General features: G+C 39.6%; 1 protein-coding gene across 2 annotated transcripts in view; it reads right to left on the reverse strand.

The window, feature by feature from the left end:
- Positions 1 to 21,694: 21,694 nt before the first annotated feature.
- LOC132427551 (tumor necrosis factor receptor superfamily member 10B-like) overlaps positions 21,695 to 25,751 on the reverse strand; it is a 48,524-nt gene continuing 44,467 nt past the window's right edge. For both annotated transcript variants that reach the window (XM_060015170.1, XM_060015169.1), the window contains 2 exons: positions 25,287 to 25,362; positions 21,695 to 24,099 (listed from right to left, as the gene is read on the reverse strand). In XM_060015170.1, the coding sequence (XP_059871153.1) occupies positions 23,786 to 24,099; positions 25,287 to 25,362 (390 nt within the window). In that variant the 3' untranslated portion in view covers positions 21,695 to 23,785. The remainder of the gene's footprint in view (positions 24,100 to 25,286; positions 25,363 to 25,751) is intronic.

Here is a 25,751-nt window from a genome sequence, read left to right on the forward strand (position 1 = left end):
TTGGTATCAGGGTGATGGTGGCCTCATAGAATGAGTTTGGGAGTTTTCCTTCCTCTGCAATTTTTAGGAAGAATTTGAGAAGGATGGCTGTTAGCTCTTGTCTAAATGTTTCATAGAATTCACCTGTGAAACCACCTGGTCCTGGACTTTTGTTTGCTGCAAAATTTTTAATCACTGTTTCTATTTCATTACTTGTGATTGGTCTCTTCATATTTTCTGTTTCTTCCTTGTTCACTCTTGGAAGGTTATACCTTTCTAACAAGTTGTCCGTTTCATCCAGGTTGTCTATTTTATTGGCATATAGTTGTTTGTAGTAATCTCTTATAATCCTCTGTATTTCTGCGGTATCTGTTGTAACTTCTCTTTTCATTTCTCATTTTATTGATTTTAGTCCTCTCCCTCTTTTTCTTGATGAGTCTGGCTAATGGTTCATTAATTTTGTGTATCTTCTTAAAGAGCCTGCTTTCAGTTTTATTGATCTTTGTTATTGTTTTCTTTGTTTCTATTTCATTTATTTCTGCTCTGCTCTTTATGATTTCTTTCTTCCTGCTAACTTTGGGTTTTGTTTGCTCTTCTTTCTCTAGTTTCTTTAGGTTTAACGTTGGATTGTTTATTTCAGATTTTTCTTGTTTCTTGAGGTAGGCTTGTATAGCTATAAACTTCCCTCTTAGAACTGCTTTTGCTGCATTCCATAGGTTTTGGATCGTCGTGTTTTCATTGTCATTTGTCTCTAGGTATTTTTTGATTTCCTCTTTGATTTCTTCAGTTATCTCTTGGTTATTTGGTAATGTATTGTTTAGCTTCCGTGTGTTTGTGCTTTTTACGGTTTTTTCCCTTTCTTATAGCGTTGTGGTCAGGAAAGATGCTTGATATGATTTCAATTTTCTTGAATTTACTGAGGCTTGATTTGAGACCCAAGATATGGTCTATCCTGGGGAATGTTCCATGCATACTTGAAAAGAAAGTTGAATCTGCGGTTTTTGATGGCATGCCATATAAATATCAATTAAGTCTATCTGGTCTATAGTGTCATTTAAAGCTTGTGTTTCCTTAATTTTCTGTTTGGGTTATCTGTCCATTGGTGTAAGTGAGGTGTTAAAGTCCCCCACTATTATTGTGTTACGGTCGATTTCCTCTTTTAGAGCTGTTAGCAGTTGCCTTATGTATTGAGGTGCTCCTATGTTGGGTGCATATATATTACAATTGTTATATTTTCTTCTTGGATTGATCCCTTGATCATTATGTAGTGTCCTTCCTTGTCCTTGTAACACTCTGTATTTTAAAGTCTATTTTATCTGGTATGATTATAGCTACTTTCTTTTGATTTCCATTTGCAAGGAATATCTTTTTCCATCCCCTCACTTTCGGTCTGTATGTGTCCCTAGGTCTGAAGTGGGTCTCTTGTAGACAGCATATATATGGGTCTTGATTTTGTATCCATTCAGTTTGCTGAGTTTTTATCATGAAATTATGTTCACTTTTGTCAAAAGCTTTTTCTGCATCCATTGAGATGATCATATGATTTTATCCCTCATTTTATTAATGTGCTATATCACATTTATTCATTTACATGTGATGAACCATATCTGCATCCCAGGAATAAACCTGCTTGGTCATGGTGTATGATTCTTGTAATGTGCTGTTGAAGTTTGTTTGGTAATATTTTGTTGAAGATTTTGGCATCTGTGCTCATCTGTGCATCAATCATGTTGAGCATTAATTTTATTTTCTTGTAGTTTGCATGCCTGGGTTTGGTAACAGGGTAATATTGGCCTTGTAAAATGAGTTTGGAAGTTTTCCCTCCTCTTCAGTTCTTTGGAAGAGTTTGAGATAGAATGGTTAATTTCTTTAAAGTGTTGGTAGAATTTACCAGTGAAGCCATCTGGTCTTGGAACTGTTTTTGGTTGAGAGGTTTATTATTTACTGATTCAATCTCCTTACTTGTAATTTGTTCATATTTTCTATTTCCTTATTATTCATTCTTGTTAGGTTGTACATTTCTAGGAATTTACCCATTTCTTCTAGGTTATCTAACTTGTTGGCATAAAATTGCTCATAGTAATTTCTTCTGATCCTTTACCTTTGTTGTTACGTGTGGTAATATATCCCCTTTAACTTCTGACAATATTGAGTCTTCTCCTTTTTGCCTAGTTAGTCTAGCTAAAGGCTTGCACATCTTTTTTTTTCTAACCTTTAAAAAAACCAGCTCTTAGTTTCAGTGGTTGTCTCTTGTATTTCTAGTCCCTGTTTCATTTATATCTGCCCTAATTTTTATTTCCTTCTGATAACATTAGGCTTAGTATGTTGTTTAGTTCCTTGAGTTTTCTTAGTTGTTTACTTTAGACCTTTCTTTTTTCTTAATGTAGACTTTTATCATTATAAACTTCCCTCTTAGAACTGTTTTTGCTGCAGCTCATAAGTTTTAGTACATTGTGTTTCATTTTCATTTGTCTCAAAATACCTTGTCAATTGCCCTTTTATTTCTTCTTCAACCCTTTTGTTCAGGAACCTGTTGTTTAACTTCCACATGTTTGTGATATTTCTGGTTTTTCTCCTATAATGTATTTTAGTGTCATACCATTGTAGTCAGAAACGATACAGTGATTTCAGTTATATTATGACCTAACAGATGATCTGTCATGGAGAGTATTCCATGTATGCTTGGGAAGAATGTGTATTCTTCTGTTCTGCATATGTCTGTTAGGTCCATCTGGTATTATGTGTAGTTTAAGTCCAATGTCTCCTTACTGATTTTCTTTTTGGATGATGACCTATCCATTGATGAAAATGGGGTATTGAAGTCCCAAAATACTGATTTGCTGCCCATTTCCTCCTTCAGGTTAGTTACTATTTGCTGTATATATTTAGGGTGCTCTGATAGTTCAGGGATAAAAATGTATAATTGTATGTCCTCTTATAAGTAAATTTACTCCTTATCTTTATATAATGACCTTCTTTTTCTCTTGTTACAGTATTTGACTTCAAGTTCATGTAAGTATAGCTACCACTGCTCTCTTTTGGTTTCCATTTGAATAGAATATCTTTTTCCATCCCTTTACTTTCAGTGTAAGTGTGTCATTAAAGCTGAAATGAGATTCTTGGTATCAGCAGACACTTGGGTCTTCTTTTTAAATTCATAAAACCACTCTGTGTCTTTTAATGGGAGAATTTAATTCATTTGCATATAGAGGAATCATTAACAGGGAAGGACTTACTAATTCCATCATATTAATTGTTTCCTGGATTTTTTTGTCATTCTTTTACTCCTTCTTTTCTTGCTGTCTTTCTTTGTGAATTGATCATTTTGTTGTGGTATGCTTTGATCCTTGTTTCTGTTTCTTGGGTATCTACTAAAGTTTTGATTCTTTGTTATCGTGAGCCTTTCATCCAACCTTTTAGAGTTATGACAGACTATTTTAAGGTGATAACAACTTAATTTTGAATACATACAAAAGCACTACAATTTTGCACTCTCCTTATTTTATGCTTTGATGTCACAATTCACATCATTTTATATTGTGAATCTGTTAAAAATTATTGCAGTTACAGTTGTTCTTGTCTTTTACCTTTATACTAAAGTTATAAGAGATTTACCCATCACCATCACAATATTAGAGTATTCTGAACTATCTTTTAGCCTATGAGTTTTATACTTTCATGTGTTTTCATGTTCCTAATTAATTAGCACACTTTCATTTCAGATTGAAGAACTCCTTTGAACAACTTTTGTATAAACTCCTTCAGCTTTTCTTTGTTTATGAAAACTCTGTCTCTCCAATTCTAAAGGACATGTTTGCTGGATAGAGCATTCTTGGCATTTTTTTTTTCTTTGCACACATTGAATATATCATTCCTATCCTTTATGGGCTGCAATAGTTTTGCTGAAAAATCTGTTAATCTTATGGGGATTCCCATGTATAAACAAGTGGCTATTCTTGCTTTTACGATTCTGTCTTTAATTTCTGATAATTTCATTATAGTGTGTCTATTTGTAGATCTCTTTGGATTAATCTTCTTTGGAGATTTTTGGGCTTCCTTGATCTGGATATCTCTTTCTTTCCCCACATTAGGGAACTTTTTAGCCATTATTTCTTTGAATATGCTCTCTGCCCTTTCTTTCCTTCTCTTTCTTGAAGACCTGTAACACATATATTGATCCACTTACTGGTGTCCCTTATGTGATCTTCACTTTTTTCTATTCTTCTTTCTTTTTGCTCTTTTGATTGGATGACTTCCACTGCCTTGTCTGATTCTTTCTTCCATTTGGTCTAGTTTGCTTGTGAAGCCCCGTATTGAATTTTTCAGTTCATTTATTCTTGAAATCTATGATGTCTGTTTGGTACTTCTTAATATTTTCCGTCTTTTTGTTGAAACACTTTGCTCATGCTTTATTCTCTTGAGGTCAGTAAGCATCTTTATTACCATTATTTTGAACTCTGTTGGGTAATTACTTATATCCACTTCATTAAGGTCAGCTCCTAGAGATCTCTTTATTTGTTTGAAACATCCCCGTTTCTTTACTTTCCTTGACTCTCTGTGTTGCTTTTTGTATAAAACAGCCCCTTTTCCCAGTTTTGACAGATTGGCCTTAATCAGCCTGGCCTGATTGTTGAAATCATTGTCTTTGTTCTTAGTGACTTGCAGCAGTTGAGGGTGTTCCAAGACCCATCAGTGTCCTCAACCATGTGGTTAATGCTCATATGCCTGTTTAGGCTTCTGGACAACTGCCACTTGCCTGCTGCTTTAACTCCCTGATGCAGGTTAATTGGAAGCCCAATTATCAGGCAGGAGCTGGAAAAGTCAGAACATGACATATGTAGTCTTGCCTCTATGAAGAAGAATGCAGAGCTGGAAGAGTTTCTTCTTCCTCACTCTGTGCTGAGCCAAGGGAAATAATTGCTCTGAATGCTTCTGTGTCCAAGTAAAACAGCCTTTGTTTTTAGTGGTCCCAGGGACTCATGAAGGCTGAGCTCTTTCAGCTCCCAGAGCTAGGTGAATTGGGGGCTAGTCCCTTAGGTGGCAGTTGAAAACTGGCGTGCTAGATGTGTGAACAAGCTCCTTCCAGGAGAGAAGATAAAAATTTGGTCTTATTTGGAGCTGGTGGAGATAGCAGGGGACATGCCCACCAGCTTTACCAGGCTCCCAAATGGATCCCCGTGAGCTTCCACATGCAGACTAACTGGAAGCCATAACCACAGGCAGCAGCTACGAAAATATACGACTTCCTTCCAGGGAGAAACATTCTTGCTGGGAGATGGGCATGTTTTTGTCATCTCCCTCCATGCTGGGTCTGGGTGTATAGCTACGGGGAATCCTTATGCATCCATTTAAAAACTGCTTCTTTGTTTGCTATAGTACTGTGGTGCTCAGGAATGCAAGCCCAATTGACTTTCAGAGGTAGGTTATTTGGGGGTCCATCCCTCAGGTGGCAGTTTTAAAAGTCAGGGTTCTAAATGTGTAGACAAGCTCCCTCCAGGTTCATGCAGGAGATTTGGCTTTATTGTTGAAGGAAGCTGGGGGAGAGGGCAGAGTAAGTACCCACCGGCTCTTTTGGGCTCTGGGCAGGATTCCAGTCAGCTGAAATGCAAGCTGATTAGAAGCTGGACCCTCAGACAGTAGCTGGGAAAGTATGTAGTCCAACACCCTCCAGGAAGAAATTGGGAGATAAGCATTTGTGTGTGTTCCCTCTGCTCTGCGTTTGGGGAGATAGCCAGAGGGAGTGCTCAAGCACCTTGTAAAAACTGCTTATTTGTTTGCTATAATATCATGGGACTTGTGAAGGGAAGCCCTTTTGGCTCTCAGAGCTAGATGATTTGGGGGTCCATCCCTCAGGCAGCAGCCTTAAATTTTGGGACATTAGAAATGTGGTGCAAACACCGCGCTAATTGGGAAGGAGCTAGGAGTTGGTGTTTTCAGAAAGATTATAAGGCGCTGTTCTTGGGTGGGGTTTATAGTAAGAGTGTGTTTCATCCTTTCCTACACATTTCTGAGTGGGTATTTTCTCAGTTTCCCAATGTGTAGGAGTCACTAAAGTTAGTTTCTTGATATCTTTCAGAGGGAATTGATCTGTGTGTAGCTGTATATTCAGTGCATCCATGGAAGGAGGGAAATTCAGGAGTCTCTTCTGTGTCCATCTTGAGGTATGTGTTGATCTTTTCTAATAACCGACTCCTGGTTTCATTGACTTTCTATACTGTTTTTCTGTTTTGTTTATGTATGCTGTAACATTTATTATTTTTCCCATCTGCTGGCCTTGGGTTAAGTTTTTTCTACTTCTTTAAGGAAAATGTTAGATTGTGGATATGAGATCTTTATTCTTTCTCAGTGTAAGCCTTTACAGCTATAAATTTCCCTCTCATCACTGTTTGTGCTCCATCCCGTAAGGTTTGCTATTATGTATTTTTTTTCTTTGGTCTCAAGTTATTTTGTAGTTTCTCTTGTAATTTCTTCCTTGACCCATTGGTTGTTTAAAAGCGTGCTGTTTAATTTCCACATATTTGTGAATTTTCGTTTCCCTTCTGTTACTGATTTCCACTTTTATCCCATTGTGATGGAAAAAGATTCATTGTGTGATTTCAGTAGTTTTAAATTTTATTAAGAATTGTTTTGTGGCCTCACATATGGCCTATTCGGGAAATGTTTCACGTACACTTGAGAAAAATCTGTAATTTACTATCTTTGGGTAGAGAGCTGTGTATATATGTGTCTGTTAGGTCCATCGGTTTATACTGTTGTTTAAGTCTTCTGTCTCTTTACTGATCTTCTGTGTGGTTGTTCTCTCCCATTTCTGAATGAAGGCTATCAAAGTCTCCAACTCTTCCTGTTTCTCCCTTCCGTCAAGGTTTGCTTCATGTGTTAAGGAGCTCTGGTACAAATGTTTATAATTTTTATTTTTTCTTAGAGAATTGATCCTTTTCTCATTATATAAATTCCTTTTTTGTTCCTTGTAAAAGGTTTGACTTAAAATCTAGTTTGTCTGATATTAGTATAGGCACCTTGTTCCCTTTTGCTTACTATTTGCATGGGATATTTTTCCATTCTTCACTTTCAACCTGTGGATGTCCATAAATTTAAACAGAATCCCTTGTAGACAGCGTAGACAGCTTATAGTTGGATTCTGTTTTTTATCCATTCTGCCAGCTTATGCATCTTAATTGGTGAGTTTAATCCATTATACTTAATTACTGATAGAGAAGGACTTTTTTTTGCCATTTGTGACATTTGTTTTCTGTATGCTTCATTAAATTTTTGTCCCTTCCTTATTGCCTTCTTTTGTGTTTATTGTTTTTGGAGTGACACATTTTGATTCCCTTCTCACTTCCTTTTCTGTATACTTTGTAAATATTTTCTTTTTGGTTATCACAGGGGTTACATACAATATCCTAAAATCATAACAATCTGTTTTAAACTGTCAACAACTTAACTTCAATAATATACAAAAATTCTACTCCTTCACCGCACCACTCCTTCAGTCTGTTATTGACGTTAAAAAATACATCCTTATATATTGTGTATCCATTAACATAGAAATTATGTTAATTTTTAATTTTCTTACTTTTAATCCTATAGTATATAAAAAGTGTGATTACCAACCACGTTGCAATACTCATGTTTTTTATATTTCGCCATTTATTTACCTTAACCAGAGAGCTATATATTTTCTTCTAGCTTTGAGCTACTTGTCTAGCATTTTATCATTTCAACTTGAAGGACTCCCTTTAGTATTTCTGGTAGGGAAGGTCTAATGATAGTAATTCCCTCCAAGTTTTGTTTATCTTGGAATGCCTTAATTTCTCCTTTATTTTGAAGTACAGTTTTGCCGATATAGGATTTTTAGTTTATAAGGCTTTTTTTTTTTCCTTCAGTACTTAAAATACATCATCCCAGTGCATTCTGGACTGCAAGGTTTCTGCTGAAAAATCTGCTAAAATTTTTATTTGGCATCATTAATACATGATGACTCAGTTGTCTATTGATTCTTTCAAGATTCTTTGTTTTTTACTTTTGTCAGTTTGATTATAATGTGGTTTAGTGTGGGTCTATTTGATTTTACTCTACAGTTCATTTAACTTGTATTTTTTTATCCAAGTATTTCATAGTTTGGGAAGGTTTTGTCCATTATTCCTTCAGATGAGGTTTCTGCTGTTTTCTCACTCTTTTTTCTTCCTGGATTCCCATAATGTCTTCTTTTTTGGATTCCCATAATTCCATTAGGGTCGGTTCACATTTCTTCATTAATTTTCCTTTTGGCTCTGAGAACTAATAATTTCAAATGATTTGTCTTCAAGTTTGCTGATGCCTTCCTCTGCCTGTTTCAGTCTGCTTTTGAACCCCTCTTGCGAAATTTTCAATTTAGTTACACTTTTAACTGCACATTTGCTTTTTTGAAATAAATTCTGTCTTTGTTGATATTCTCACTTTGTTGATATATCATCTTCCTGATTTCCTAGGCAGTTGTTTTCAAGAGTTCATCCAGCAACTCTGAAGCCTGTCTTTCTTTAGTGTCACTTTCTAGAGATTTATTATGTTCCTTTGAATGGGCCACATTTCCCTGTTTTTTTCTGTGTTTTGTGAGCTTTTGTCAAAAATTGCATATTGAAAAAAACAGCCACCTCTCCCAGCCTTGTAGACTGGATACTTGCAGAGGAAGGCCTTCACTACTCAGCCTGGTGTAATGACTTAAGGTCTTCTCAGATCTTTTCTGAGGATGTGACTTCACTGGGCCTGTGTATGAAGCCCAGCCACAGTCCCCTAATTCTGCCACACACAGAGCTCCTTTTAAATATTTCATTTCCCCAAGAGCCTCACCCCTGTCTTCTTGGCCCTTAAATGTTCTGTTGTATTCCTCTGTTAGTAATCTCTGCCCTCCAGGTGTGTGCAGGTCTACAGTTGCCATGAAGTTTTCATGGGCCATTGAATCCATCATTGCTTTCACAGCTACCAATCTGATATAAAAAATATTCCACTATTCCTATCTCAGCTGTGAGTCATGTGAGACAGAAATCAGACTCTCAGACATTGCCTGGCATGCCACACATTGCAATCAAGTTGCACTCTTTTACTTTTCTCCCAATGGAGGACCAGTAATTGGGCAGCTTTCACTCTCCTGCACCATATTGAATCAGGAATGGGTTAGGATAAGAGTGAGCAAAAATGTCACGAAATTTGCTATCATTTAAAGAGTGACTCTTTCTTGATTGGGCATTCACTTTGTTGCTTCAGATTACTGACTGGTTTCTAGAGCTCCCACAAAGCTATTTGTATTCTATTGTTTAGGTCAGTGTTTTCATGGGGTTACAGACCTGGAGTTTCCTATTCTGCCATCTTACCTATATCACTGCTGTCCTTCATTTTTGGAAGATGGTTTTACCAGATATAGAATGCTTGGTTAACAGTGTTTTTCTTTCAACACGTGAATATGAAATCCACCAGCCTTCTCCCTTGACGCTTTGAAAATTCTCTTTGTTGTTAGTTTTTGCAATTTTAATATAGTGTTTTTGTGTAGATCTCCTGTTGGAGTTCACTGAGTTTCTTGGATATGTACTTTCATGTATTTTATTATATTTGAGGAGTTTGGAACAATTATCTCTTCAGATATTTTCCCTGACTTTCTATCCCTTTCTCTCCATGCAGGATTCCTATTATGGATATGTTGTCATACTTGATGATGTCTCGTAGGTCTTTTACATTCTGCTCGTTATTCTTCACTCTTTCCTCTTTCCACCCGAGTGGATAGTCTCAATCAGTTCTTCTTCAAATGTGCCAATTCTTTATTCTGCCTTCTTAAGTCTGCTAATGAATCCCCCTAATGACTTTCTTATTTCAGTTGTGGCACTTTTCAACTCTAGAATATATATTTGATTCCTTTTTGTAATTTCTTTCTCTTTGTTAGTATTCGTCACTTGGTGAGACACCATTTTCCTGATTTCCTTTTAGTTCTTTGTCCAAAATTCCATTTAGTTCTATGGGAATATTTAAGAGAGTGATTTAAAGTCTTTTTAATGCCTGGACAATGTGTATATGTGTATGTCCACATTGTGTGGACAGTGTATATATATATATATATATATACACATTTTTTTCCTCATTCATGGATCATACTTTGTTGTTTGTTTTCATACCTCATAACTCTTTGTTGAAAATTTATATGTTAAATAATATAAAGTAGAAATTCTGGAAATCAGATTCTCCCTTCCCATCAGGATTTTCTGTTATAGCTGTTTGTTGCTGGTGTTGTTGTTGGTGGTGGTATTGCTCCTGTTTGTTGAAATCCAGCTTGCATTTGGGAAGATGTAATGGTTGTTACAGGTTGGAAGGAAGCTTTATGATATGAGAAGCCCATACCATTTTTTGTGACTTTATTTTAAATTAATATAAAATGGTGTTGGTTTATTGGATATATTTTTATGTTCCATGCTACTAACATTTAAGATTCAAACATTTGACAAAAGTGTATTTAGGACTTTTCATAAGTATTTGATTGAGAGTATTCAGTGGTGATATTTTGTTTATTGTATATACATGGGTCTCTTTCTGGGCTCTCTAGTTTGTTCCATTGGTCGATATGTTTGTATTTAACCCAGTACTATTCTGTTTTAATTACTGTAGCTTGGTAATATGTTTTTTTTTTTGTTTTTGTTTTTTTTTTTTTTTTTGCGGTACGCAGGCCTCTCACTGTTGTGGCCTCTCCTGTTGCGGAGCACAGGCTCCAGACACGCAGACTCAGCAGCCATGGCTCTCGGGCCCAGCCGCTCCGCGGCATGTGGGATCTTCCTGGACTGGGGCATGAAACCGTGTCCCCTGCATCGGCAGGTGGACTCTCAACCACTGTTCCACCAGGGAAGCCCGGTAATATGTTTTGAAAGCAGGAAGTATGATCCCTTAAGGTTTATTCTTCAAAAGATTGTTCTGGCTATTTGGGGTCTTTTGTGGTGCCCTATGAATTTTTGGATTGCTTTCTCTATTTCTGTATTGAACACCATTGGGATTTTAATAGGGACGTCATTGAATCTGTGGACCACTATGGTAATATGTACATTCTGAAAATAGTAATCATGAACATGGGAGGTCTTTCTGTATTATCAGTGTCTTCTTTAATTTTCCTCATCATTTTTTTATACTTTTGAGTGTACAGGTGTTTCACCTCTGGTTATGTTTATTTCTAAGTATTTTATTCTTTGCATTGAAGTTGATAATGTGATTCTTTTCTTAATTTACTTTTCAAATTTTTCATTGTTAGTGAGTAGAAATGGAATTGACTTCTGTATGTTGATTTTTATATATTTCTACTGTAGTGAATTCATTTTCTGTGGAGTTGGTAAGACTTGCTACCAAAAAAATTGTGTCATTTAGAAGATAATGTTACTTCTTCCTTTCTGATGTGAATGTCTTTTATTTCTTCTCCTTACTTAATTTATCTGTCTAGGATTTCCAGAACTATGCTGAATAAAAGTGGCAAGATTGGACATCCTTGCCTTCATGGTCATAAAGGAAAAGCTGTCACTTTTTCACTGTTGAGTTTGATATTAGCTGTGTCCTTTTCATATTTGGCCTTCTTTATGTTCATTTCCTTCTATTCCTAGTTTATGGAGGATTTTTATCTGAAAGAATGTTGAGTTTTTTCCAAATCCTTTTTCTGCATCTGTTGAGATGATCATGGTGAGGGTTTGTTTTGTTTTTTTCGTTCTGGTAATGTCATGTATCATGACATTGATTGATTTATGGATGTTGAACCATCCTTGAATCCCAGCGTCATATGTATAATCCACTTGGTCATGTGTATAATCCATTTAATGTGCTGTTTAATTTGGTTTGCTAGTATCTTGATGAGGTTTGTAACATCTGTGTGCATCAGGGATATTTTATCTTTTCTTGTAGTGTCTTTATCTGGTTTTGATATCAGGGTAATGCTGGACTTGTAAAATTAGTTTGGAAGAGTTCACCGTTTTTCAGTATTTAGCAAGAGCTTGCTATGGTTTGAATATGTCCTTCCAAATTTCATATGTTAAAAACCTAATGCCTGATGTGATAGTAAGAGTAGGTGGGGCCTTTGGGAGTTGCTTAGGTCATGAGGGCAGAGCACTCATAAATGGGATTAGTGCCCTTATTTTTTTTTTTAATAAAAGGCTCCAAAGATACCTCTAGCCCCTTTCATGATGTGAGAACACAGAGAGAAGGTACCAACTATGGGTCAGAAAGAATAGTCTCATCCAAGTGTGATGATGCCATAATGTCAGACTTCCAGCCTCCAGAATGGTGAGCTATTATTTATAAGCTACTCAGTCAGTGGTATTTTGTTAGAGTATCCCAAATGGAGTAAGCAAGAGTTTCAGAAAGATTGGCATTAATCTTCTTCAAATGGTGAGATAATTCATCTGTGAAGACATCTGATCTTGGGCTTTTCTCTGCTGAGATTCTTTTGATTACTGATTCAATCTCCTTACCAGTTTTAGATCTCTTAGGTTTTCTATTTCTTTTTTACTTAATCTTTGCAGGTTGTGTGTTTCTAGGAATTATCCATTTCTTCTAGGTTATCCAATTGGATATGCAATTAATCATAACAGTCCCTTATAATCCTTTGTATCTCTGTGGAAACCATTTTATGTTTCCTTTCATACCTGTTTGATTTTATTGGGATCTCTTTCTCTCTCTGTCTTTGTTAGACTAGCTAAGGATTTGTCAATTTTTGTTTTTCTTTTTAAAAAACTCGGCTCTTAATTTCATTAATCTTTTCTATTGTTTTTCTAGTCTGTATTTCATTTATTTCTACTCTGCTCTTTATTTCCTTACCTCTGCTAAATTTGAGCTTACTTTGTTCTTTTTGTTTCTTGAGGTATGCTGTTAAGTTGTTTATTTGAGATTTTTCTTTTATCTTAATCTAGGGATTTATGACTATAAACTTCCCTTGTAGAACTGCTTTTGATGTATCCCATATGTTTTGGTATACTGTTTTCATTTTAATTTTTTTCAAGATATTTTCTAATTTCTCTTTTGTTTTCATTTTTGAAAACAAAATAATCTTTCTCAAGATTATATTATTTAATTTCCACACATTGTGAATTTTCCAGCTTTTTTTATCTTGCTTTTTATTTACATTCCATGGTGAACAGAAAAAATACTTATTATAATTCAGTCTTGCTAATTTTATTAAGACTTGTTTTGTGACCTAATATGTGATCTAGGAGAAAGTTCCATGTAGAGTTGAGAATAATATCTAACTGTTGGTTCGAATTTTCTATATATGGCTCTTAGGTCCATTTGGTTTATAATGTTGTTGAAAGTTAACTGTTCCTTTATTGATTTTAGGTCTGTATGTTCTATCCATTATTGAAAATGTCCTGTGACACTTCAAAAATTCGTATCAGGGATTTCTCATTGACTCCATGCTGGCCCACAGTGAAGCTAAAAATAGTATTTCCTGCAGGCAGTCTTTTTCTTTAAGCTACAATGCAAAGAAACAGAATGACAGTCCCCGCTTTTGTTTCTGTTCTATTTTTTCTAAATATTTATTTATTTGGCTGCTCCAGGTCTCAGTTGTGGCATGTGGGATCTTCGTTGCCGCATGTGGGATCTAGTTCCCTGATCAGGGTTCAAACCCAGTCCCCCTGCACTGGGAATGTGGAGTCTATTTTTTTTTTTTAATCAGAGTATATTTGCTTTACAGTGTTGTGTTAGTTTCTGTTGTACAGCAAAGTGAATCAGCTATACATATACATATATGCCCCCTTTACTGGATTTCCTTCCCATTTAGGTCACCACAGAGCCCTGAGTAGAGTTCCCTGTTCTATACAGTAGGCTCTCATTAGTTATCTATTTTATATATAGTATCAAGCGTGTATATATGTCAATCCCAGTCTCCCAATTCATCCCACACCCGCTTTCCCCCTTGGTATCCATGCGTTTTTTCTCTACATCTGTGCCTGTATTTCTGCTTTGTAAATAAGATCGTCTATACCAATTTTTTCAGATTCCAAATATATGCGTTAATATACGATATTCGTTTTTCTCTTTCTGACTTACTTCACTATGTATGACAGTCTCTAGGTCCATCCACATCTCTACAAATGACCCAATTTTGTTGCTTTTTATGGGTAATATTCCACTGTATATATGTACCATATCTTCTTTATCTATTCCTCTGCTGATGGACATTTAGGTTGTTTCTATGTCCTGGCTATTGTGAATAGGGCTGCTGTGAACATTGGGGTGCACTTGTCTCTTCTTTCTCTTTAAGCTACAATGCAAAGAAACAGAAGAACAGGTGTTTCCCTTTAATTACTTAGAGTGTGACACCGCCCCCGCCCCCCGCTTTGTTTCTGTTCTGAACACTGGCCACAAAATAGTTACAGTTTGACACAATACTTGCCAATGAAATACCACCTGAGAGATTTTGAGAACTTACTTGTTTTCCTGATCCAGCATGGCTCCTTCCAACTTCTGTTGTCCTTTATAGGTCAATCATGCACACTTGAAAGCAAAATAACACTTTCCAAAGATGCTGTGGCAGGGTGATAAAACTTACCTGGGTTCTTCATCACATCATTGAGCTATCTCTCCAGCCCTGGATTTCTTATTAGGTAAGAAGGATAAACTGCAATATATTTAAGCCACTGCTGTATAATTTCCTGTATTCTTCGTAAAGAATGACCCACCTGGAAATGGCATTTCGAGGTGCAGACCTCAATATTTAAAATTGGCTGAATGGGGGTAGAAGAGAATATTCAGTTATTCCAGGCAAGAAAATTAGACATCTTTATTACATGGTGATGAAAATGTGTGCTCAAGCAGGTACGTACTTATCCTGGGACACAAAATATAGGGTAAGGAGAAATGATAAAAGAAAAAAAATCGAGAATTTTAACTTGGGTGTGTTATATTTTGCTACTTTCTATGCAGTCCTCAAAGGCAGGGATGATTTCAGACTTCAGCCAACCATTCTGCTCAAAACATAGAAGAATGAAATATAGCTTTGCTAAGGGAACATTCTCTAACTGAAGGCTGTAATGTATATTGAGTCAAAGAGTTATGATTTGGATTTCTGTGAGTTGAAATAATAACAGCTAACATTTATATGATACTCCCTACATGCTAAACACTGTTGTAAGCACTTTACATTTATTAACATATTTAATCCTCACAACAGCCCTGTGATGGATGCCATTATCTGCAACATCCTTCCCGTATTGACAGATTTCTAAATGGAGGCCCGGAGAGGTTAACTACCTTGCCCCTAAGGTCACACATATAAACTGTGATTTGAACTCTGGTTATTTGGCTGCAAATTCCATGATCTCCAAATCTACCCTATAGCACTTCTCTTCCCCAAACTAAAAATATAACAGAGTGGCTACTACCCGTATTTACAAGGTATAAGAAGAGAATGCCCAGCCATTCTTAAGCGAACACGTGGGACTGTTCATCATTACCTCAAGGCAATTCAGTTAAGGGAAGAGGGGATAAATCATAGAGGCCAGCTGATAAATGCAAAATCTTAACAGGCTTAAAAATGTTACGAAAAAAACAGTTGATGACTGTTCCATGTGGGATGCACCAGAAATAGAGCTGGGATCTGCAACATGAGTTTAACTCAGGTCACATCTGGCTTGATGTGAGGATGCTGAGAGCCTTGTGAGGGAGAAAAGTTTACCCCATGCCCCTACAGAGACCACACACTGTGAATTCTCCTGTAAGGGAGATTGGGGTTCATCATCTCCTCTACAGCAGCAGTGGCACTAATGCCATTGTTCTTGGTTACTATTTTTTCAGGACTTGTGCAATGCTAGAGGTTGCACTGTCCAGTGCCTCCACTTCCTTATCAGCAGTCACTGCTGAAGCATACCAGGGATTAGGAATACTCCATCTAACACTACACGTGGGGTCATCCTTGCCTCTAGCTAAAAGGTGATTCATCTCTACAATCTCATCTGCTTCTTAGGACTACTGCCAGTACCAACTGCATTGGGTCAGGCTCACCAGAAGCAAAACTTCAACGGGGACACATGGGGCAATGATTGAGAGAATGCTCTCATCAACAGGGGAGTGGGGAAGACAGGATAGGGCAGGGGGAAAAAGCAAAGCAAAGATGTGATCTGGAAAGAGACTAAGATCTGGATGCTAGATGTGCTCACTGCTACTGGAGCATTCTTCTTGGACTTTTCAGTGGACAGACATAGAAAATACATGGGTGTATACACACATATACAAATATATATGCATACAAATATGCATGGGCACATAAGCATGTACAGACACACGTATACAGATCTTACCAAATCTTAAGTTCACACCAGTACTTCCAACTCCCGCTCATCCTCGTGGGATTCTTCCCTGCTTTGTCCCATTCCATATTTGTATGACTTCTCTTCCACAGTGAGAACCCAGGCTCCCAACAACATGTACTCATTTGCTGAATCCTATAATGCACCCAAAGTAGTTTCAAAACTGCTTCACCGTACTGCTGTAAGAACCAAACCTACTGAAGAGTTGAAGAGTTCTTTGTAATTCTAACAAACATATAAAGATAAACTGCCCAAGACTGAGGGTATATAGTCAAATACTATGTTCATTATTTTTCCTTCTTTCTGACACAAGAGGTAACAAACTATATATGCTTTTTTCCCTTTGCTCTTTTCACTTCATAACATTTCCTCCATAATATTTCATTAATATCTTCTTTCTCAGACTTTTTCTCACATGCGTTTTACTCCATTGTGTATATGCTGCAGTTGATAGAGCCTCCTATACTTAAACATTCAAGCCATTTTCAATATTTTGCAACTGTAAATAATGCTGTGAAAAAGAACCGTGTGCCTGTGTATATTCATAAAACTGCAAGTGACTCTTTAGATGCTTAGAAGTGTGCTTGCTGTGTCAATAGGTATGTGTGTGTATACAGTTTAAATATTGGCCAGTTCTCCTCTAAAAGGCTTCTACCATTCTGCATTCCCACCAACAATATATTAAAATGTCTATTTCCTAACAGTGTCACTAATACAGAGCACTGCCAAGCTTTTGAATTTTTGTCAAGCTGATGAGTGAGAAATGGTATCTCAGCGTAGTTATAATTTGCATTTCTCTTATCATGAGTGAAGTTGAACATCTTCTCATTTCTTTATACCTCTTTTGGTAAACTGTCTGATCATGTCTTGTGTCCATTTTTCTATAGGACATCTGGTATTTTCTTCTTGGTTTTTAAAAGTTCTTATAAAGTGGTGATATTAACCCTTCAACTGTGAAAGAGATTGATTTATATGGTGATATACTTGTCTTCCAATCATTTGTCTTTTGATGTTACTTGTGGTATTTTTTTGCCATGTGAAAGGTTTTTTTTTTTTTTTCTGGGCAGCCCCACATGATCTGTGGGATTTTAGTTCCCTGACCCGGGATCGAAGGCAGGCCCTCAGCAGTGACAGCTCAGAGTCCTAACCCCTGGACTGCCAGGGAATTCCCAGGACCATGAAGGCTTGAACATAGGGAACTTCAGCCCATTTCCCTGTCGTGCAACAGTAGAGATCCAATTGCAAGGTAATATTACAGAGACCCATTTTCAGGCCATTTTTCCCCATTCCCCAACTTATACAATGGCCAGGCAATGTTACAATAGAGTTTAAGTTTTTCCCTTTTCCGCCGTCTCTTTTGAAAATTTCCAATGTTTAAGGATACAATCCAGAAGTGTTTCTTCTGGATTAGACGAGGATCATCCCATGTTGAATAACGTGGAACTGTGAAAAAGCGCTCCTAGAAATGAAGTACAGTGTCCCAGAGACGTCTACCAGGAGGCTTTTGTCCTATAATATTTTCCTATGTTGGGGGTATTCCTCAAGTTTGAGCACCTCTAAACCCTAGGATGTGGGCTGCTTGGAAGTGGCCGTCCAATAGGTAGTCTGTAACAAATGGTATGGGCTGCCAAGACCTTGAGTGAAAGGGGTCCTAGAGGTGCAAAACAGGAAGTCCTGGAGGAATTGGAGTTGGGTGCAATGGGAAATGCTACGGAGGTCAGGACCTATGGGCCTACATTGGGAGTATTCCCACAGGGGATTTTTTTTTGGACATAGAATAAGGTGACAGACTAGACAGCAGAACAACGCCAAACCTTTTCCCCTATCTGTTTGGCAGCTATGAGAAAACTGGGGAGAGCCTGATGATTCCATCTGACACAGGCAACAATGAGTTTCGACAATGTTTCCCATGTAATTTAACATACCAAGTGAACACAGTTAGTTTAGGAACTCTGTTTGGAGGCTCCAGGGGCCCCATGAAGCATCCCAAAATTAACTGAAGTCAAAAGAATTCCAATTAGAATTTGATATTTGGGAAATCTGTCAAACATTTCCAGAACTTTTAAAACACCCAGTCAAATAGAATCATAGGCTGCTGTGATACAATTATTCCTTGACCAAAGGTGGAAAAAAAAAAGATTTCAAAAGTAAATACAGCTCACTTAAAGGCACAGAAACTCACACAATCTGTTATCAAAAGGAGCATTCCCAGAAAATGTTGTTTTCTTATGAGAGAAAGAAACCAAATCCAGTCTTATATCAGCCTACTCTTGATAAGACCCAGTTACCTAATTAAAGTTAATCCAACCTTAGAAAATCCCGACCACATACAAAATTCTTTTCTCAATGTTCCGTTTCCACAAATCTTCTGCAACTTTCTGTAGCCGTATTTTGTCCCTTCTTTTTTCCGTTCAGAAATAACCAGCTGTAGGACAAAATCACATATTTCCTTCTAACAAAATACATTTCCATTCCTCATACCTTCTTTTCTGAAAGCACACATCCTACTTTCCTTAAGCCACCATGAACTGTCTTTTACATTAGCATTCCCTGATTGGAATATCCCATAACCTGTTGGGAAGATCCCATGGGAAGATCCCATGTACCTTTAGAGGGGTGGGATAGGGAGTGTGGGAGGGAGGGAGGTGCCAGAGGAAAGGGATATGGGGATGTATGTGTATGTATAGCTGATTCACTTTGTTATAAAGCAGAAACTAACACACCATGGTAAGGCAATTATACTCCAATAAAGATGTTACAAAAATATAAGATAAAAATAAATAAATGAAGCTTCAGTTTCCCTAAGTGCAAATCTTTGCACTGAAAGTGTGGGAATCTTTGAGTTTTTGAATCAAGACTGGGTTCTTGCAGTCTTTCTGTTTCTGGATTCCAAGGTTTTAATCAACCATGGATCTGAGAGGACTTGCTTCAACTCAAAGGTCATGCTTGGGCTCTGGCCCATTGCAGGCCACTGACAAATATGCTGATTTCCCATTGCTATAAGAGGAGCTTGGGAAAAGTGGAAGGAAAACACATGTATGACTTCTCCCCTCTGAGCCTGCCTGATGAAGTTAGAATGATTATGATTTAAGAGTGTTTCACTCTCTGAACCTCACTTTACTCTTCTCCCAACCCAGCTCAGCTATCTACTTTGTAAGCTTATTAGGTGAACTGAGTAACACAGGAAAAAAATTATGGTTTTTAAGATTGAAAGAGGAGAAATGTAGGCAAAGACTTATGAGCCAGAGTCTTTATTAAGGAAAGGCGTGTTTATGGTTTGAGGATATGCTTATGGTTCCATATTAGGAGGAAAAAGAATATATATGTTAATTATTTGTAGGGTCATAATTTGGTACCGTGTTTCTCAACAGAGGTGCTACAGGCATTTTGAACAGAGCCTGTCTTCATTGGGTGGGATGTGCCAGCATCCCTGGCCATTGCCTAGTAGTGTGTCAGGAGCAGTCCCTAATCATAGGACAAACAACCACGTTCCCAGCATTCTCACACCACGTACACAACACATACACACCACACATACACCACACACACACACAGACTGTTCCTCCCTGAGGACAGGAACCCTGTATTTCTTGTTTTAATATCCCAGCTTCTGCCCCAGGCAGGGCCTGGCACCTAGGAGATACCCCAGGTGCTGCCACCCTGGTCCTATAGACCCTCATTTCTTGCCTGGACCTCCAGACTGGTCTCCGAGATCCCACCCTGTGTGCTATACTTTAGTCTCCACATAGCTGTCTGAGTGTTTGCTTTAAAGCAGGATTCATGCCAGTTTCCTGCTCATTACCCTCAGTGCCTTCTCATTTATGCCTAGAAAAAAGTCGAAACTCCTTACCTTGGCTCTCAGGCCCTGCGTAATGTTGGCCCCTATTCCTCTCTGCTCATCTCCTACTACATCCCTCACCCACACCATCCCAGCCAGCAGGCCTCCTTCCTGCTTGAATATGCCAAGGCCATCACCACCTCAGGGCCTCCACCTTGGCTGCCTCCCTGTCCTCACTTGCTCTCCCTGCTAACCTTGGCATGACTCATTTCTTTACATGTACAACTCAGCTGCTCCTGTGAGGAGTTTTACTTGATCATATGAGCTACAACAGGCAACCCATAATAGCACATCTCCCTGTTTTACTTCCTTTACACCACTTCTTAGATCTAAAACAATTTGTCTTATTTACTTCATTTACCCTGTTGATGCCAAAAGCTCAGCTTCTCTGTACACCGGCGCTAAATCAAATCTCAGAGACAGAGTTTTGGGTGAAGTAGAAAAGGATAGCTTTCTTACTTTGCCAGGCAAAGGGGGACACAGCAGGCTCCTGCCTCGAAAAACTGTCTCCTTGGAGAGGATAGTGAGAAGTTTTAAAGTAATGGTTCAAAGATGCATGATCAGCCCTTAGACATTCTTCTGATGAGGTGGTTGTGAGGTAAGTAGGAGTCAGCATCATCGACCTTCAGGTTCCAACTGGTCTGGGGTCTACATGCTTGTGGGCAGCATACCATTGTTAGTCATTAACTTCTCCCACCTGGAGGGGGTTTCAGTATCAGAAAACAGCTCAAAGATATTGTTTTGTGTATCCGTTGATGGGGAGCCAGGACCTTGCCCCAAGGCTGCACTGTTGTTTCTCTTGACTGTTTCTCACTGGTCTCGCATCCCCTCCCTTCCCTAATTAACAACTGCTTGAATCTGCCCGGTGGAACTCAGAGAAGGTCATGGAGGCTGAATGAAGTCTATTTCCTGTGATCAAAGAAATGGGGGACACAGAAAGGCTTTGTGCCCAGGAGCCCCACAGGGCCCTGCTCGGTGTCACTGGCTCCCCCAAGTAAAAATGTTCTTGTGTATCATTAGTGTCTAAAAGATACTGAACACAAGGACAGAGGAATAAATGTGTGATTAGATGAGAGGATGGATGGGCGAAAGGTAGGTGGGAGGATGAGTGGCTGGAAGGGAAGATGGGTGGGTGGGTGCAAGGATGGTAGGCAGAGATAGATGGAGTGAGTGGAGACGGATCAAAAGATGGGTGCATGGGCAAATGGATGGAGGGGTGAGTAGATGAATTACAACTTCTGTAATATATTATATGGACCTAGAAAAGGCAAGAACTTCTCTGTGCACGAGGACATGCTGTGTGCTGGGGACTTCTCGAGAGGGAAGGCCATCTGCCGAGTGAGTAAGGCCATTTCCGTTCTTCCCTTGCCTGTTGTCAGGGCCTCAGTTTCTCTGGGGGAGGGGCTGTGTTGCCTCTACTGTCTTTGTGGAGACCCCTGGGACTTCCCATTTCCTCCCTCTACATGTCTTCCTGGCCTCCATTCCTTGGCAGAGTCCCCCAGGATAGCCCCTTCCTAAGCCCCTTGCACATAAGGGCATCTACTGGCAGCACCCTCAAACAGCATCTTTTTATGAGGCACACTTTAAAGTTTTTATTGAAGTATAACATACATACAAAAGAATATATTTGTGCTCTTTTCATAAGTTGGATGAATTGTCACATAGTGACGCAACACGTGACCAATACCCCAGAGGCCCCACTCACAACTCCTTCCTATCATCAACACCCAACAGAAACCACCACCTTCACTTTTGACACCTTAGATTCTGCATGTTCCATAAGTAGAATTCATTTCCCGTTGTCAATCTTTCATGTCTTAACATTGTATTTGTGAGATTCATCAATACTGTTACATGTAGTTATAGTTTGTTCAGTCTCCTTGCTCTAGAGGACTCTATTGTGTGAATTGAATTCTATGATCAGTTCTACTCTTGATGGGTATTTTAGAGGTTTCCCAGTTTTTCATTTCATTTCACTTCCAAATGTTTTCTCTTGTATTTCACAGAAGCCCTTGAGTAGAATTGTTGGATTAAAAGGTATGTGTATATTCAGCTTTGGCAGGTATTTCCAGACATCTCCAAAGAGGTTGCACACTTTCCACTCATCCCAGCAGTGGATGAGAGTTTAATATTTATTTATTTTATTTATGTATTTTCTTTATTTTTTTTGGCTATGTTGTGTCTTAGTTGCATCACAAGGGACCTTTGTTGAGGCATGCGGGATCTTTCGTTACGGTGCGTAGTCTGCTCCAGTTTCTCTCTAGTTGTGGATCTCAGGCTTCTCTCTAGTGGTCGCGTACGGGTTTTCTCTCTCTAGTTGCGGCGTGCAGGGATCTGGAGTGTGTGGGCTCTGTAGTTGTGGCACGTGGGCTCTCTTGTTGAGGCACACGAGATTATTAGTTGTGGCGTGAAGGCTTAGTTGTAAACCAACTATAGTTCAATTTTTAAAAATGGAAAATTTTTAAAAAATAAAGTATACATTCTAATGGTAAAAAGAAAATAAGAATTTGTGTTTATGTTTCCCTTTCATGCAGAAGTGGGATGCTTACAGAGGCACTAAGCTCCTCATATTTGGAATCTGTACCCTAAAAAGGCTGTTCTGGGACCCAGATTCACAGACCACCGTAAGTGAGAGGGCTCATCTAGTAGTGCTGAGTCAGCCAACATTGAACACAATCCATGAGCACTGTCCCCTCTTCCTCCCAGAGACCATGGCAGACACTAGGAGCAGATCCCTGTCCTCTCCCTGGAGCCCAGATAGAACTGAAGGTTCACTAACAAAACCAGACGTGGCACATGACATAGAAGCTATTTGACACTCACGTGTCCCACCCATGTCCCACCCTTCCCACTCAGGTCCATAGATGAACAGGAGGAGGCCCACGCATGACAGCCCAGTTCATGGATACCAGACACAGGGCTGCATGTGGATGCTACTTCTCCTCACTCTCTCCTCCTTTGTAAACATCTACCAATAAATAATATAAATAATCCCACACCTATAAAATTGTCAGTTGGAAATGATGGACACTTTAGAAGTTGCTGGTCATCTAATCCTAGACAAAGTCAGACTCCCGTATGAGGGAGAATTGATCCCACCAGTGCCTCCCACTGCAGTGGGCTTCGTCCTCCCTGCTCTGTATTTTTACTGATTTTATGGTTGCCTGCTCCCTTCCAGGGAACCCACGTAGTCAACCCAGTAAGTAACCTTTCCAAAAGGTTTCCCACGTTCATATAAATCTATACAAAAATATTAAAATGGAAAGATGCTTATCATAAAATATTAAGTCGTCATTAGACATAATTAAGTACGCACATAACATGGGTGGATGTCCCAATATAAAAAATACAAGTAAAACGTGCAGTTCTGGTAGGATGACAAAGTGCTCTGAACTAAATGACATCCTAAATCAACTCTCAGCACATACACGAGCATAAATATTTATAAATATTTCCACCATCATTTATCAATGACATTTCATAAAAATTACTCATTTTACTGAAAAGTTCTAGAACTCTACAACTTCTGCATATATCGGATGATAGTGTTCCTTCAAGTATTCGTCAAGTACCGGCTGTTTCATCCAGGCTGGTGTCCAATCATGTGTCCCTTTCCAGAAGAAAAGGTAAAGTAGGGAAGCTGTAGTTTCATAAAGAGATTCTTTTAGACTCAGGACACAGCAGAGCCTGCTTCACCATCTTCATAGACATACTTTCCCGAGCCCAACAGGTGGTCCCGAATTGTCTCCTTTGCCAGTCTTTCCCCCAGCGTTTCCAAGGCATCCAGCAGGGTGTTGACTGAGGCCGCCCGTCCCTTGTTGCTGACCCAGGTCTCTAGCATTTCATACAAGGCATCCCGAGGGACCCGGACCCCTTCTCTGGCCAGAAGGATCTCATTTCGCGTGAGGCCCAACTGCCTCATGAGTGAGTCCCAGGAGTTAGGGGACACGGCGGTTGCAAAGTAATCGAAGAATAGTCTCAGACCTAGGTTGAGGGAAAGTCACAGAGACAGAGTTGGGACAGGCTTTAGAAAGGGCAGAGGACCCTCAGTCAGGCCTAGACCCCAGGGTGGGACCTGAGGAGCGCCCTCTGCTGGTGAACCTGCTGCTCTGCGTCCCTGACATGCTTCCCATCAGCAGAGAATCAGGCCACACTGCATGGGCCTCACCTGTGCCCAAGGCACTGCAGGGAGTCCAGGTTTCCAGAGAGTCCTGCCCTAAGGGGGGATGAGGGCCCACCAGGGAGGGGAGATGGACGTCATGGAGGGAGAAGGTAGTCTGTGGTAGGAGACAGAGGGCGGGACACAGTGGTGCAACAGACCTCAGAGGAGGACACCTGCCGTTCTTACGAGAGTGAGGTCCCCTGGCTGCCACCTCTGCAGTGGGGACAGAGCAAGGGCCTGGAGGGAGGAAGGTCTCTGGCCTCACACCCAGCTCGGCCTCGCTGACTGACACTGTGGCAGAGCTAGATGGGGACAGACTCGGAGCAAGAATTTAACCCATAAAATGGAGCAAGCACCACCCACCTCACGGGACTGTACTGGGGATTCAATGAGACGTGTGTGAAATGCAGTGCACACCACCGTCCATAGGTACATAAGGTGGGCCCCGATACAAATTTATATTTTCTAACGGCTACACTGAAAAACGTAAAAAGTAACAAGTAATAACTAATTTTCATAAAATAGGGTACTAACTCAATATATTCTAAAAATTTTCATTTCAGCATATAATCAATATACAACAAACTGTTAATGAGACATATTACAGTCCTTTTTCCTACCAGTTCTTTGCAATACAGTATCGAGTTACACTACAGCTCATCAGATTTGGCCACAGGTCAGATGCTCCACAGGCTCCTGCGGCCCCTGGGTGCCCTGCTGGACGGCACAGCCCCTTAGATGCCTCAGGGTGGGCCAACCTGGCCCTGAGCAACAGGGGAGGAGGGAGGATGGGGGGCAGGGAAGGACAGGGAGGTGTTAGGGGACACTGTTAGGGGACAGATGGGTGCAGGGTGGGGAGAAGAAGAGGGGGCAGAGAGGGAATTAGAGTCCCGAAGGTCCAATGACAAGCCATCCCTGCTCTGAGTTGCCCTAACAGCTATGGGGACGGCAGTTAGGGCACTGTCCCTCCTCCCTCCACTCCTGCCCCAGTGCCCGGGAAAGCACTCACTTTCAGTGGGGTCTGCACCGTTTGCTGGAACCAGCAGCCTTCTTCTCGTGTGAGATGCTTCGTCTTCTGTTGGTTCCTGTAAAACACAGTGGAGAACAGCCTTGGTCTTAATCAGGGGTCCTGGGTTCCAGAACTGAGCCCGGCAACCAGCCCGCTGCGTGACATGGGCAGCCACCTTCCCTCCCGGGTCTCTGTGGAGATGGAGAGGAACCTCTCACCCTGAGCAGTTCACAGGCTCATGTACTCATGGAGGGACATGTTCCCTGCAGTAATGCTCACTTCTTAAGTATCTGCTCCAGTTTTGACAACTGTATACAGCTGAGTAGCCATCACCCAATCAAGACACAGAACATTCCCAGCACCCACACAGTCCCTTCTGCCCTTCTAGTCCTTTCCCACCCGCCTCGTCAGGAGACAAGCACTCCATCCCAGCCTTCTTGTGACTCAAATGAAGAGTATTTACAA

The sequence above is a fragment of the Delphinus delphis genome, chromosome 6 (genome assembly GCF_949987515.2).
Source record: "Delphinus delphis chromosome 6, mDelDel1.2, whole genome shotgun sequence".
NCBI classification, from domain to species: domain Eukaryota; kingdom Metazoa; phylum Chordata; class Mammalia; order Artiodactyla; family Delphinidae; genus Delphinus; species Delphinus delphis.